General features: G+C 39.4%; 1 protein-coding gene across 5 annotated transcripts in view; it reads left to right on the top strand.

The window, feature by feature from the left end:
- SENP1 (SUMO specific peptidase 1) overlaps positions 1-15,760 on the top strand; it is a 48,789-nt gene extending 33,029 nt beyond the window's left edge. For all 5 annotated transcript variants that reach the window (XM_059185528.1, XM_059185526.1, XM_059185531.1 and 2 more), the window contains 5 exons: positions 11,773-11,976; positions 12,780-12,859; positions 13,784-13,868; positions 14,423-14,518; positions 15,436-15,760. In XM_059185528.1, coding sequence (XP_059041511.1) covers positions 11,773-11,976; positions 12,780-12,859; positions 13,784-13,868; positions 14,423-14,518; positions 15,436-15,498 — 528 coding nt within the window. In that variant the 3' untranslated portion in view covers positions 15,499-15,760. The remainder of the gene's footprint in view (positions 1-11,772; positions 11,977-12,779; positions 12,860-13,783; positions 13,869-14,422; positions 14,519-15,435) is intronic.
- The last annotated feature ends 981 nt before the right edge of the window (positions 15,761-16,741 follow it).

A 16,741-nucleotide genomic window follows, 5' to 3' on the forward strand; every position in this document is an offset into this window, starting at 1 on the left:
ATTTACCTTGTTGTGTGTGGAAGATCTAGACACTGAGGGAGAGGACATTTGGCTCTCATTCTTTTTAAGGCACCTACCCTGCAGTTCACATCTTCTGAGTAGATTTTTAACAGCTCTGACTGTGTTGCCATCATTTCCATCATGGCTTCCATTTCTACTTCCTTTTTCATCTTTCTGTACTTGTTCCAGGTTACCTAGGTTATGAGACTTAAGCTTTCTAAAATAGCCTGCATTTATATATGATATTGAAAAAGGTATGTTATTAAATATACTGACATTGAAAAAGTTATATTATTAAATATTTGATGTACTGGGTTGGCCCTCAGCTCCTGCTAATAATTTTAAGTAGATTAATTACAGTCTTTAAACTATTCTGTCCCCATTCTTAAACCTGGAGGAGACTGTTTTATTTCAGAAGGGTATTTTTCACAGCAAAGGAAGAGATGGGGTTGCGGTTTTTTTCTCTAAGTACTTGCTTCCTTTCTTAGGCTCAGTAGAAACATCCCTGCCTCATATTTTGGGTTACTCAAAACTTTATAGCTGTGAAAGATTTTTAGATACTCCGTATAATAAGCACTAGATATTCTAGATATCTATAATCTGTTCTTGTATGCTTAGGATCTTCCAAATAATAATATTTGCTAACATCTATTGAGCATTTACACCATGTTGGGCACTATTATGTTTTATATGTTCTATTTGTTATAATAGTCGCCACAGACCTTGGAGGTATATACTGTAGTTTAACCATTTCTATTTTATAGATGAAGAAACAAAGCATGGAAAGATTAAGAAACTTTCAAGGTTACATGGCCAGTAAGTAGCAGAGCCAGGATTTAGACCCAAGCATTGGGTCTTATCTGTTATATATTGTACTGCCTCAGAATCCTAAATTGGATCCTGTCTTAGGGTTAGATGTGTAGAATTTGAGAGCCATATGCCATGCCCAGCATGTTGATTTTCTCTGGGGGCAGCTAGACTAGCCCCATTCTCTTTGCCCCTGATCAGTTTCTAAAATACAGATTTCAGGGGCTCCTGGGTGCCTCAGCCAGTTAAATGGCTATCTTCTGCTCAGGTCATGATCTCATGGTTCTCTGATCAAGCTCTGCATGGGGGGGGGGGGGGTCCCCTGCTCAGCAGGGAGCCAGCTTCTTCCTCTCCCTCTGCCGCTTCCCCTGCTTGTCCTCTCTCACTCTCTGTCAAATAAATAAATAAATAAATAAAATCTTTTAAAAATAAAATAAAATAAAGATTTCAGAAGTTCATTATTCCCTGAATAATATCTTTGAACAAGAATGGTAAGGAAGGTATGGTTTGATACTGTTTTGCTTTAGGGGAAGCCTCTTGCTTCTTTTGGCTCAAAATAATGATATTAGAATATTGGGTCACATAACAGGACAAAAAAAGAGTTCACCAGATAAAAGGGCAAAATGGAAATCAAGGACTGTCAAAAGTATCCATCAATTAAATGTTTTTTTATTTGAAGACATTAATGTATGGTTTCTTGCCAATTTCTGCCTGCCATTGCCAAATGGAAAGGGATCAGTTGTTGTATTGGGATTGTAGCTCATTTGCTGTAAATTATGCAAAGCCTCCTAGAGGGCGGCAATGAGTAGGATATGAGCTGAGTCCCTGCTGTTTACTGTGGCAGTTACGTCGGTGAGCTCCTTGGTGAGATCCCTTACAGAGGCGGCATTCATCAGAACATGTTTTCTATTCTCCCGGCCCATCAAAAATTGGATTTTTAGCAAGCAAAGTTCATGGAAATTACATTATTTAGAAAAGTAGAAGAGAAGGAAAGATTCCTTTTCTACTTCATCTTTATGACACCTACCCATAACTTTTGTAGAGAGTGCTTGTATTCTGAGTTCAGAATGTTAACTTTGAAAGCAGGTACCAATTCACATATATGTGATGATGGTAACTATTTTGGAAAGCACTATTTTCAAAGTACAGTACTTCTCAGGCTTTCAAAGTTACTGTTTGTGAGAAGCTAACATTCTGATGAGGAATTAGTAGATATCCCAAGTATTCATATTCATTTAAAAATACATAATTCTTTTTCTCGGTTGTGAATTCTGAGTCATCTTTTGCAAGTAATTTGTGCTCTCTTCAATCCGGTCCCTCCCTCAAATAGATATTTTCATTAATAGCCATTTATTTTCTTTCTGTATATCCTATCAGTTTTATAGGCTGCTTTTAAATCTTTCTCCAAAATAAGGTGACTGGCATGTTATTCCTACCATTTTATGGACAAGAAATACAAGATCCTTGGGATGCCTGGGTGGCTCAGTCTGTTAAGCTGCTGCCTTGGGTCATGATCTCAGGGTCCTGGGATTGAGTCCCGCCTCCAGCTCCTTGCTCAGCAGGGAGCCTGCTTCTCTCTCCGCCTCTGCCTGCCACTCTGCCTGCTTGTGCTCTCTCTCTCTCTGACAATAAATAAATAAAATCTTAAAAAAAAAGATAAGAAAGAAAGAAATATAAGATCCTGGAAATGAAAAGGATCAGAATTAGTTTATAAGGAAAATAAAATTCAGAAGTCCTATATTTAGAATACATGCAGAAAGCCAATAGACTACCCTTTCTCCGGTCACTTCCCTAAAAGAGTAGGCTACATTGCTTGTTTATAAAATAGGCTTTCAAACATAGGTTTTTGTGAATGGATTTATGTACAGATGAATAAATTCTGTGTAGCTTTAAAGGTCTAATAATTGGTTGATAGGGCTGACATTTTTAACTCGATGTAAGAAAATGAAACTTCTCAGAAATGGAATGTGGAAATTGGCTGTCTTTGTAAAGAATACAAAAGGTGGCTGCAAGGCTGAGAAGACCAGGGACGTTATAGATGGCAATTTCTGTACTAGGTCTGGTGATTAATCGTTAATAGAAATAGCTAATTAAGGGAAGGAGGTCAGGGTTAAAGAGAGGAAGAATTAGTTGCAAAAGTAGATTGAAAATCATAATCAAGAAGCAAAAAAGAAATATTTTTAAATGGATGTCAGCACTAAAAATTATTTATTAATTCCAGGTGATTACATTAGATGACTTCTGTGATGCAGTGGCTTGATGATTCTGCTTTATGGCATGACAGTTCTACTTCGTAGAGGGCCTAAGTATTGCTTTATAAGGCATCAGATAAATTTAAAGATATATGGAAATTACTTGGGCATACAAGTGAATGGATATGACTTCTATTTCTGGTCATAATAGAATAAGATGGATCAGGTTTACTCTTTCAGCTTAACCAGAAAACTGTGCTCGCTTCAGCAGCACATATACAGCTTAGCCAGAAAACTAATCAAAACATGAAACAAAAATTTTCAGACAGTGAATAACAGAGATCCCTGAGAGGAGGAAAATGAAAGGGATGAGCTGATGATTTCCCAACCTCACTAGGATGGTATGTTGAGGGTAGAGAGCTGGTAGAATCTAGCAGTGCCTGACAGTCTTGCTTAGTGGAGGAGACATGGTTGAGAGTTCAGGGAGGTGAAAGGGGCTAAGATTTGTGAGGTTAAAATACTGAAGGGGAGGTTGCTGCACAAAGAGAAAGCTTCAGAGATATGCAGAGCCCCCCCACCCCAAATCTTTGAGCACCAGTCTGTACATAGATTGGAAGAAACTACCAGAGGCTGGGGAAAGAGCCACCAGGAAGAAGGAATCAGAACAAAGCTCAGAGCTAAGTGCTTAGAATAGTTCATATTCCAACCAGTTAAGAATGGAAAAATCATGTGGCAATGAATAAAGGCCTCAAAAGGACATTACCTCAGGAGTGGGGCCAAACTGGCCCTAGAATAAAGGCCACTCTGGACCAGTGGTAGCAAAGTTAAATACAAATCTTGAAAGCTTGAAACTGATTCAAGTGACTTAACTGTATCACAGAACAAAAGACCAACAATATTTAAAGGAATACAAACATATTCTAGTAACAACAAAACCCAAAAAACATGAAACCAGTGTCCAGCTTCCATTCAAATAATACCAGGCATGCAAGGTGGAAGGAAAATGCAACTTATTACCAGGGAAAAAACCAGAAATACTCAGAAATGACAAAAATGACAGAACTAGCATACATTGGCAGGATATTACAAACACATTCTATATGTTCAGGAATTTAGAGGAAAATTGACATTTTGATGAGAAAAATGGAAAATGTAAAAGAAGACCCAAATTGAACTTCTAAGGGGTGAAAAACACAGTTTTTGAAAGAAAAAATATACGAGGTAGGATTAACATTATATTCGACACTACAGAGGAAAAAACTAGTGAACTAGAAGATATAGCAGTAGGAACAATCCAAATGAAACAGAAAAAAAGGCTGAAGACAGATGAGTATATGTGAGCTGTGGGACAATATCAAGCATTCTGAGCTGTAATTAGAGTCTCAGAAGGAAGAGTTAAGTGTAAGTGGTATCAGAAAAAAAGTTTGAAGAAAATAATGGTAGATTTTCCAAATTTGGAAACTTAGACTGGCAGATCCAAGAAATTCAGCATACCCTAAGTAGAAGAAACTCCATAATAAAAAGTATAATAAGTTGCTGAAAATCAGTGATAAAAGCAACCAGAGAAAAACAGACACGTGATGTACTAGAGGAATACACGACAGAAGTACATGTAGGCATGGAGACAGTGTAGCTACATTTTTAAGGTACTGAAAGGAAAGAAAAAAAAAAAAAACCTTGTCAATTTATATTCTATATGCAACAAATACATCTTTCAAAAAATACTTTTTTTCAGACAAATGCTGAGAGAATGCACCACCAGCAGACCTGTATTATAAGAAATACTTAAAAAAAAAAATATATATATATATATATACTAAAGGATATTCTTCAGGCAGAAGGAAACTATGAGGTGGAAATTTCAGTCTATATAAAGGAAAGAAAAGCAGTGGAAATGATCTGATTTTTTTTTTTAAATATCTCTGTAGGACAATTGGCTAGTTAAAGCAGAAATGTATTATGGGATTTTTATATTACATTTTATGTTTTGTCATAACAGAAAAGTGGGGAAGAGGAAGTACATACTATTAAATTTTTCACAGTACATGAAGTGATATAATGTTATATGAAGATAGACTGTCATCAGGTAAAGACCTATATTATAAATCCTGGAGCAACCACTGAAAATAAAAATAAAAAGAGTTAATAAACATATAAAATGGAAAAAAAATAACCCAAAGGAAGGCAGGGAGAAAAGAAAAAAGGGAGAACAGATAGGACAAATAGAAAAAAAGAGCATGATGGTAGATTTAAACTCATCGATATCAGTAATCACATTAAAGGTAAACGATCTGGGACGCTTGGGTGACTCAGTTGGTTAAACAGCTGCCTTCAGCTCAGGTCATGATCCCAGCATCCTGGGATCGAGTCTCACATCAGGCTCCTTGCTTGGCAGGGAGCCTGCTTCTCCCTCTGCCTCTGTCTGCCTGTGCTCGCTCTTGCTCCTCTCTCTCTGACAAATAAATAAAATCTTAAAAATAAATAAATAAATAAATGTAAAAGATCTAACCCAGCATGCCCAATAGAAATATAATGTGAACCACATAGGTAATTTTTTTTAAAGATTTTATTTATTTATTTGACAGAGATCAGAAGCAGGCAGAGAGGCAGGGAGAGAGAGAGAGAGGGGAGGAAGCAGGCTCTCCGTTGAGCAGAGCCCAATGTGGGACCCTGGGATCATGACCTGAGACGAAGGCAGAGGCTTTAACCCACTGAGCCATCCAGGCGCCCCCACATAGGTAATTTTAAATTTTCTAGTAGTCATATTGAGAAAACTAAAAAGAAACAGATAAAATTAATTTTTTTAAAGAAATTTATCTTTTTGAGAGAGAAGGCATGAGCCAGGGGTGGGGGAGTAGCAGAGGGAGAAGGAGAAGCAGATTCCCCACTGAGCAGGGAGCCTGACATGGGGCTCAATTCTAGGACCCCGGGATCATGACCTGAGCCAAAGGCAGACACTTAACTAACTGAGCCACCCAGGCACCCCAGTAAAATTAATTCTAATAATATATTTTACTGAACACCATATATGTAAAATTTGTCATTTTGGCATGTAATAAATAGTGAAATTTTATTAAAGAGGTATCTTTCCTTTAAAGTATAGTGCACATTTTCTACTTACAGCATATTTATGTTTATGGCACAGTTTGGGTTAGTCATTTTTCAAGTGCTCAGTAGTCACATTCAACTTGTGGCTACCATACTGGAAAGTATAGATTAAACATCCGGTTAAAAGGCAGAGCTTGTCATATTGGGTAAGAAAAGAGCTGTTTATAAGAAAACCATTTTATTTTATTTTATTTATTTGTTTATTAGAAATTTCCTGGGGTTTTTGGTTTTTTTGTTTTGTTTGTAATCTTTACACCCAACATGGGGCTCAAATTCATGACCCTGAGATCAAGAGTTGTATGTTCTTCCAACTGAGCCAGCTGGCTCCCCAAGAAACCCATTTTAAATGTGAAGACACAGATAGGTTAAAAGTAAATGGATAGAAAAAATACGCTATGCAAAAACTAATCAAGAGAAAGATGAAGTAACTATATTAATATCATACCAAGTATATTTCAGAGCAAAGAATATTACCAGTGACAAACATTTTGAAAGGGATAAATTCTTCAAGAGGACTTAACCTAGAGATGAACACACCTAGTAAGAGAAATTCAAAATATATGAAGCAAAGCTTATGAAACTGAAAGGAGAAATAGACAAAGCTGTAATTATCATTGGAGATTTCAACACCTTTCTCAATAATCAGTGGGAGAAATAGAAAGTTGTTAAGGATGTAGAAAGCCAGATTAGGTAGATGGATCCCATGTACCCAAATGCTTGTGGGCAGGAAACACTTCCTCTTCTAGACAGCACTAAATGTGCTCTGTCCCATGTGGAGAAACAGGATGATATTGCACTTCAGTCTCTTCATTTTCCCTCCAGAACTCTGTCCTTCCTGTCATCCCTTACTAGTAATTTACTTGGATGAATTGGGAAAATAACAAGCAGACATGTCTTTTTTTTTTTTTCTGGTTTTATTTTGTACACCCTTGTTAATTATTGTAGTTGCTTCCAAAATGCAAAAGCATTAGACTGTTGGAACACTGTATTTCTGACTTTTTCCTAGCTAGGGGGAACACCGTAAGGAAAAGACTAATACTATGTGGGGAATGAGGGAATGCAGGAGGAAATAAGGTGGATTTTATATAGCAGACTGACTACACTGATGACCAAGCTAACAAGGCAGACCAATTACCTATTTTGTAGGTCTCATCTCTGAAAAGAAAGAGGTGTCTTTCAGCTATTTTACATCACAGTAGCCTTGTATATAGAGAAAGTATTCTTACTTGATTGATAGTGGGAAAGTAAGAAGTAAGACTTAATAAGGGGTATACTGGGGTCATCTGATTTTTATTGTGGAATCAGCATCTGAAATCAGAGCACATAACTCTGTCTAGCATTCTTTCATAACAAAAGTGGAAATGGGGAATTGGTAGTTGTCATAGCTTTCTGGTTATTTCCAAGGAGCCGTTAAATTTAAGTATTGCCCAGTGAAGAGAGGAAACAGCTTACAGAACGTTAATCCCAACTAGACAAGCCTAACACAGGGAATAAGTTTGCCTTAGGAAGTAAAAACTGATTCCATGAGAGGGGATGGGGGAGACCCTAGGCAAAATGAGATAAATTAGTTAAGTGAATATGATGTGTCTATCATATGCAGTGTACTCTTACATGTAGAATAAAATGATCAGAATGGAAATTTGAGTGTTTCTAACGTGACTCACTGGTAGATTCCACATCATTATAGTTACTTCTTAAAGTGTTTTTTTAATAGAAGTAGTCCTTTGGGTAAACCAGGGATTTATGCAGGGTCATGGAGAATTATAATTACAGTTGTCACAACTCCATAAAAATAGGTGTTGCCTGCCTGTCTTTTTCTAAAACTTTAGCAGTGATTCTAATAATTCATTACTTGAATTTCCATGGGAGAAGAATCCTGGGTATGTGTTCACAGTGAGAAATGCAATACACAGAGCTTACCTGAAGTCTACAGTTTATATTAATTAGGTTAACAAACTATAGAAATGATCCCTGTAAGTATAGTCTAGATCTTAGGAGTGAATGATCTTCTGACTCATACTATTTAAATGCTGCTGCTTGGCTGGTCTTTTGGGCCTTGTGGTCAAAAGGGGTAGATTTAATTTAAAAATCAGAACAGGAAGGTCAAGGTGAGAACATAGAGAAGTAAAATAGGAAAAATGGCTTTTTCCCCACCAAAGCTTGTCTTGGTTTCTACGTAGGAGCACTGTTATACCCACAACTTTCAGAACATTTTTTCCCTAGAGCCAGTTAGAAAGGTTCAGGGGTGCCTGGGTGGCTCAGTTGGTTAAGCGTGTGATTCTTGGTTACAGCTCAGTTCTGTGATCTCAGGGCTCTGAGATAGAGTAGCAGCATCAGACTGCACGCTCAGCAAGGAGTCTGTTGAAGATTATCTCTCTCTGCCCTTCCCCCCATTTGTGTGCATGGTCTTCTCTTTCTCTCTCTCTCTCTCAAATAAAAATAAATCTTTAAAAAAAAAAAAGGTTCAGAGTGTAAAATAGGGAAGGGTTAAAAGTTAAAATTTTACTGTTAGTGGGGTATTTTACTTCTAAAAGGATGAGAAAACAATAGTTTGGCTGGTTTACTGGGTGAGAAAGAAGGTATAGATAGCAGTGGTCATTTATGCCATTGTGGTAACATACAGGAAAAGGATTGAGTCCTTAGCTTAAAAACATTGTAGGCTTTTCCTTTAAAGAGAAAGTTTTCCAGCTTCAGCCTGGCAGCTCTTCAGATAAAATCACAAAAGAACAAGACATTATAAACAACAGTCCCACCCCGCCCCCCCCAAAAAGCCCTGCATAGACAAGCAGGCGCTCATAGCCAAGGCTGTGAAGGCAGCGGAAAGGGCAGCTCCTGAGGCACTGGAGCTGCAGCAAGCAGACAGACAAGTGTGGGCCCCAGAAAGAGGGACAGGTGGACCAACACTGGCAATTGTCCCCAGATGCTGGTGAATTGGCAAGACAAACAGTAGCACAGTGCTGATTGACTACTTTTAGCCCCCTATTTGAAGGGGTATTCAAGATTTTTTGGAGCTAATAGAGTCTTGTGTGCAGAAGGGCTCTCCCCTTGGGAGGAGAGGGACCCTTGTCTTCACAAAATATAAGCAAATTCCTATCCCTGCTTCTCTTTCATCTTAAGCACTGTGATCCCTTCTCTCATTTCTTTTTCCTTCATCTTCAGCCGTCCTCTGTGAGATGACATGTAGGATTCTTTTTGTTCTCTAACTCCTAGCTTGTTTTTTTGGTAGAACTGTGTCTTGGCTGCACTATGGCAATTTTCCTCATTTGGACAGAGTAATAGCTGCAAAACTGAGGAAACTGGGGTTTCAGTTCTGCCTCAGATTTCAAATTATACATCCTCAGCTAATGGGGAGGACACTGGGGCCACCAAGCTCCCTCCTACTGGGATATAGGGGAAATGAAAAAGAGCCCAGACAATTCCTTAGAGCTAATTAATAAGCTGACTTTGGAGGAGGCCATTTCCCTGGCAGTGGAGAAACCGTGGTTGGAGGCAGAACTTAAGCAATGGAAGAGGAGTTCTCAAAGGAAATGGATAATGTGTATCCTGAATCATTAGGTCTCTGTTCATCTTAAGCTGGGTTGGTCTTTAGCTTTATAGTCCACACTCTCAAAATAAAAACACAAAAATAAGAAACCAAACAACCCAGGCTATGTAAGTCTAACTTCTTGGCTTCTGGAACTCTTTCCTCCTAAAACATAGGAAAATCATGGGTAGCATGATACTCATTTATGTCATCCTTTTATACTTCAGGGTAATGACTTCAAAATGATGCCCCTCTGAAGGGCACCTAAAGGAGATTCATCTCCATGGCTTTCATGTGCTTGGCTGTCTTTATTTCTCTGCCTGCTCTCTACTTTCTGCTTGAGTCTCTATTGCCTTTCTAGTACATGACTTTTGTCTGCCCATGGAAGGTTTGGCGTACAGTGACTGATAGGTCATCTGCCTATTCACTTAACCCCTTGGATTAAAGGTCTTAGCCTCATAACATGGCTAATATTGTGGGATGAGCAGAAGACCGGAAGAATCGATCCTTTCTTGCTGGTTTTCTCTCTCTAGAGGATGTAGTTTTATAGCCTAGAAATCTCTACTTATTGGGCAGGTCTTCCTGCATTCCTGGCTGCCTTTCACAAGTCTGAAATCGACCTTTGGCACCATTATCCTTGGGGTCAGAGTTAGATTAAAAAGCTCAGTTTGAGAAATCTGCAACCTTAATTATGTTTTGATTCATTATTATTATTTAAAATAACTGAGCTCCAGGTATCTGCCGAGCATCACACTAGGCAGAGGATCAGCCACAGCTTAAGTCCTCTGGACCTGCTGGGCCTATTGCTTGGTCTTCAGAGATGCAAGCAGAACAGTGTCTTTCTTCAGTCCCAGTCCCCTCCACCCCCACCCTCAGAGCTTTGCTTCATGGCGAGTGTGGTTTCCCTGCAGCTGCTGAGGCATCCTCGTCTATAGGCCCTTTCTCTAGTCTAGACCATGTTTCGGTGTGTTCCTGGCAGTGTTCCCTGCTGCCTACCCAGTATGTAGTTGCCTACTGTTGGGCAGTAGCTCACTGCTCTGGCATCCTAGTGTGTAAATATTTGTCAAAGGACAGGGGCGTTTTCCCATTCCCCAAAAAGCATTCTGAAAAATGTGCCTGTTTTCTTAGTCATATTTCCAAGATGTGCATCAGTTAGCCCATTCATTCCTTGCAGTTGACAGACACTGGCCTGGCCTCAGCTGGCCACATAAAGTAAGTATGCAGTAACTTCCGGCACAGTAACTTTCAGGCTTTAGTACCAAGGAGTGGGACCTAAAGGGACCATAGTCAACAGTCACTAATAGAGAATACATTGTTTTGTTAACAGAAAGAATCCTGTATCTTCCATATCAAGCATTTAAATTTCTTGAACTCATGCTTGATATTGGAGGCCTATATGGAATCAACAAAAATGAGAAAGCTAACCATACAGATTCTGGAGGAAAACTTGACTCTTCTTGTTTGTGTCTGGACTTTTAGGTCTCATGTAATGTAGGCTTTTATATGATATCCATGTCTACCTTTGCAAAGGTGACAATGCTGAGCAAATAGGCAGTTGAGAAGTGTTTTTTCTAGTACAGTTGATGGTTTATTCTGTCACTCAGTTCTGCTTGAGACGAGAGCCAGTCATCTCTGAAAGCCGACGTACTAGGCTGAAAAGGCAGTCTTCAGTTGTGGAACAGTTTTCAGTCTGTGCAAATCCAGGTGACCCACATCTAAGGACTCAACTGTTGGTCTTCACTTTATTACACTAGGCTGTGAGCTCAGAATTCATTTAAGTTGCTCATCTAGTCCCAGTAGACTAAAATACCTCTAATGTGTCTTATCAAACTACTTGGTTCCTTCCTTTCCTTTTCTCTGAGTCTCACCTTGTAGCACCCCTTCCTCTTCCTCCTCCTCATTTTTGGACCTAATCCTCAGTCTTCTACAGATCAGACTAGCATGTGCCCATATGGATCCTCAACCCCATAAGATATCTGTAGATCTATAGCTCAGCCCTCCGGAATTTGATGTAGGGGCATGAGGCTTTGGGGCGTTGAAGTCTTAATTGATAAGGAAACAGCAACTACTTTTCCTTCATACAACACAACTCTTTTGAAAGGACTGAGTATCTATTTTAATATATTCAATTTCTTCCCACAGATAATCAATTTCTACATGAATATGTTGATGGAGCGAAGTAAAGAAAAGGGATTGCCAAGTGTGCATGCATTTAATACCTTTTTTTTCACTAAGTTAAAAACGGCTGGTTATCAGGCAGTGAAACGTTGGACAAAGAAAGTGGATGTATTTTCTGTTGATATTCTTTTGGTGCCCATTCACCTAGGAGTGCACTGGTGTCTTGCTGTGAGTACCTCTCTTACTTTTAATCAAATTTAAAAGAAATCTACAGAATTATAGAACATACAGAGTAGTGAGTATTCTACATTTTTTGTTGCCTAAAAATTGGATAGATTAGTGAACTTCCTGTCAAGAGTGGGAGATACTTAGATTTTGAAGAAAGTTGTGGAGTTTCCTTTTCTGGAAATATTTAAAAGGGAGTTGTAAGGCTAAACATTCTCAAGACAAGGCAGGGGGTGAAAAAGTGACTTTTTAATGATACTGCCAACTCAGATTCTGTGACGTACTTTCTGCCCCAATTATGACTTGCCTTGCATACTTGATAGTTTAATATCTTTTATGACTCTGAGAACATGGATACATTCATTTAATATATTAATAAAAATACAAAAGTTACCTTACAATCTATTTTTGAATTACATTTGAAAAATTAAAGCTAAAGAGAAATTCTCCACATAAAGAAACAAACGACTGACTATTTTACCATCTTTCTGAAACCGTCTGGAAATGATCTCATTCATCTTACAGTCTCTGAAGAGTATGTCTGTCTTCACTGTTGCCCACATGGCAGATGGAGAACCTAAGTACTAGAAAAAGATTTCAGGGCCATTAATGAGGCCACAACAGTACTACGTAAATAGTCCCCTATTCTTCCCTCTGCAATATAAGCATGGTATAATGCAAAATATCAGTCAAACTTGTCATGATTTCACAGGAAATCTGGCAAAAGGTTCCAAGTTCTGGGGAAGTGAAAGCTGAGAGACTATTTTTCTTATTTTATGAACACACAGAATTTTTTTTATCCCCAGGTTGTGGACTTTCGGAAGAAGAACATTACTTATTATGACTCTATGGGTGGAATAAACAATGAAGCCTGCAGGATCCTCCTGTAAGTAGGGAGTTGAGAATAAGAGAGTTTGGTGTTGGACATATGTTGAGTTTTTCCTACTGTTGAAGTCAGTTCTTTGATATCTTTAGTGGAGCTATTATGATTAATAAAGGAAGTCGTCACATTGAGTAAGAATGGATATTTTATGTCTGAGTAAGTAAAGTTTAATAATAATATAATAATACCAGAAAGATGCCCTCATGGGGACAACTGTTGGCCTAGTGCACTAAAATGAAGAGTCAACATTGAAACTACTTAGAAGTCATCTAATCCAACCTGCTAATTTTTCAGATGAAGATACCAAGACCCACAGAGGTGACTTTGATATGCTTAGGTCCTAGTAGTTAGTGGCTCAGCTGGGAACCAGAATGCAGATCTCTTTATACCCTATCTGTTTGTTTTTCAAAATGTCTATTCCTCATTGTACCACTGTGCCACTCTGGTGGCCAGTAGGAGATAGGTTCCAGAATGGTGAACAGTTTGCACTTAAGAAGAGTGCTCTGTATGAGGTATGCACTCATCAAATTATGATTTGGATTGAATTTTCACACAGGAGAGTCAAGAGTATAAATAGTGAATAACTGCCTTAATATTGCTAAAGAAACCTTCTCCCATGAGGTCGAATTCTAAAGGACCATATAAACCAAGGAAAAGAATCAAAACTCATTCCTCAGGAGGAACAATCGGTAGAAGGAACCTGGGTGTAAGAGGCAGAGGTCCTGTTTCCCTTGGGTTGACAGAGTGGGTATGAATTTTGGGAGCTGCAGGGGAAGCTTAGCCATCCAAAGATTCCCTGCCCAGCATTATATACTGTTTTCCTCAGAAGTGCAGTTGAAAACCCTTCCTAAGGATTGTGAACCTCATTCTTAGTGTGGCAGCTATCACCAGTGCCTCACAGCTCATCTTCTCTCCCAATACGTTTAGGCAATACCTGAAGCAAGAAAGCATTGACAAGAAAAGGAAAGAGTTTGACACCAATGGCTGGCAGCTCTTCAGCAAGAAAAGCCAGGTACATTTCTATCTCATCAGGTGGAAATCCTGAGATTAGGGTACTTGGGAAGGATAGGATTTTATTGCTTGATTCTCAGGGACCTTCTCTCTTAGTGTCTAGCTGGACTTCAGCTTTGTTGTTTGGTTCCTCAGGGAAGATAGAGTAAGCTGTCTGTGGGAAAACTGGTCATGTGTTTCTTATGTAGAACTAGGTTTTTTGAATGCCCAGCTGTTTTACTGAGCTTTTCACTGCTGTGGGAAATGGTTGCTGATTGGCCCTTATGGGAGGGACTTTTCTTTACATCCTTAGGTGTCATGAAAGCTTAAGATAGTCTCCTGCCCTGTGTCTCCTGTGGTTGATATGAAGATGAATATTAATATGAAGATCTGACTGAGATGCTGTATTCTTTTTTTACTCCAAGCTTGTGTCGTTTTGGGTGAGGGACTTAGGGTCACCTCTTCAGAATTCAGGGAAACCTGTAACATTTATATCCTTTGGTTCTTATTTATAATCTAATATGAAGGAAAGAAGCTTGGAAAGATGTCAGCTTTTTGTTGTTTTTGATCTTTCAGGAAATTCCACAGCAGATGAATGGAAGCGACTGTGGCATGTTTGCTTGCAAATATGCTGACTGCATTACCAAAGACAGACCAATCAACTTCACACAGGTGAGCTGAGCCTTTGGCAAGGAGCCCTGTCTCTAGCTGCCCGATAGATGTTTTTCCCCTCCATCTGCTCTGCCTAGCGGACTCTGCCTATGGTTCATCACACTGGTGGTTACCACACGGACCACATCACAAGAGAAAGAAGGATAGTGGTAGACTACATGCTGCATTCCTTTATATCACATGCTGTAGTCAAGGAATGCTGGTCATTAGCAGAGCCTTCTTTGCCCCTTTCCCTCACCTACCTCAAATCCTGTAAGAAATAGAGAACTGGGACCAGAGCAAGTTTTCTTCATTTACTCTTCATCTGGTTGGCAGTCAGGTTCTGGAACAGGCCATATCTTGTGTACTCCTAGCACAATTTGCCCTGCGGCCCCCGCCCCTCACTTGATGCAGCTGATCAGTCTTCTCTTAGTTCGTGATTATTTCTGTCCATGCTGTCCTTCAGAGACCAAAGTGGATTGAAACTGGAGATTATGGTTTGTGTCCTCCACTTTAAATTAATGGGTTTACCAGACTTTTCCACCATAGCCCTTGTGTGGAACTAGTGCTTGCAGTTCCGTAACTCTTCCCCTAAAAAGTAATTTTTTTATTTTCAAGCCTTAGATCTCCTATCATCTGAAAAGGTCAACATATAGGACTTGATAGACACCCTCCTCAAAATTCTTGGAGACATTTGGGTGTAGCGTGGGCACTCTTGGTGATGCCCAATAAAATTTGTAAGGCCACAATAAGAGAAAATAGCAGTAGAGATAACAATAGAAAACAATGGGAAAAAATTACATGTAATCAAGAATTGAGCAATTTGAAAGACCAGAAATGCAACTGAAGCTATTTTAATTGAAACCCTGAGAAGGAAAGGAGTATTGGGTCTGGATAAAAGCAACAAAAAAATTAAGGGTATCTCTGTGTCCCTACAGCAACACATGCCATACTTCCGGAAGCGGATGGTCTGGGAGATTCTCCACCGAAAGCTTTTGTGAAGACTGTCTCAGTTAGCCGACATTGACCTTGTGGGGGACCAGCTCTTTGTTGTCTACAGCCAGAGACCTTGGAAACAGCTGCTCCCACCCCTGTGTTCTTGTAAAGCCCTTGATCCCGGACCAGGCCCTGGCGAGATGCATTCACAAGCACATCTGCCTTTCCTTTTGTATCTCAGATACTATTTTTGCAAAGAAACTTTGGTGCTGTGAAAGGGGTGAGGGACATCCCTAAGCTGAAGAGAGAGACTGCTTTTCACTTCTTCAGTTCTGCCATCTTGTTTTCAAAGGGCTCCAGCCTCACTCAGTCCCTAATTTGGGGGCCGAGAGAAGCTTGGACAGATTCTTGGTTTCATATAAACTCTTGTTGTTAGGCCTTACTAAGAGGTAGGAAAGGGCTTGGGCAAAAAGGTAGGGATGAAAACCACCAGCATATACACGCACACATACATACACGCAGGATTTTCAAGATGTATTGTCAGGAAAGTGACTGTAATCTGAACTTTGGGTCCCATGCAAAAGTCCCTCCTCCAGGACTTCCCTATTTATATGCCTCCTGTGAGATCCGTCTGCTTCTATACAAGGCTGTTTTATCATCTGTAGCTTCCTCCCATTGTGAGGCACAACACATGAGCCCTGGGGGGACCCCAAAGTCCCAGGCAGTCCTTTTCCTTAAAGCAGGGGTTTGCATGTGCTCAGAACACATGATACAGAGAAGACCCACCCAGGGAGCAGTTCAGTGGGGCAACCAAGGCACCACTTCTACTGCCACCTACTTCTGACCAAGAAGAAGGACCTCAGTCTTTAGCATAAAATTCCAGCATTGAATGAATGCAGGTCTAGTGTGGTCTGTGGCTAGTTAGTTTAAATATGTTTCTAACCACAGAGAATTTAATATATATATATATATATATATACACACACACACACACACACACACACACACACACATATATATATATATATATATATATATATACACACACATATATATATATATATTTCACAGGGATATGTGTTTTTTTTTAAAAGGCTGAATGTGTTCACCACTTTAGCCTCTAGGTTTATTTCCATTTTCCAAATTTAGCTCTAGCACGCACAGATCCCAGCCCCTATGTGTAGGGTGTTTGTGGACTTCCTAACAATATTTTGAGGCCTGGATGAACTTTGGCTTAGGGGTAGAGGTTACCAAGGGAGGCAAGATTTTCAACTGGAAAACGGGTGGAATTTGGACTGTCAACTTGAG

This window comes from Mustela lutreola, chromosome 8 (genome assembly GCF_030435805.1).
Source record: "Mustela lutreola isolate mMusLut2 chromosome 8, mMusLut2.pri, whole genome shotgun sequence".
In the NCBI taxonomy this organism is placed as follows: domain Eukaryota; kingdom Metazoa; phylum Chordata; class Mammalia; order Carnivora; family Mustelidae; genus Mustela; species Mustela lutreola.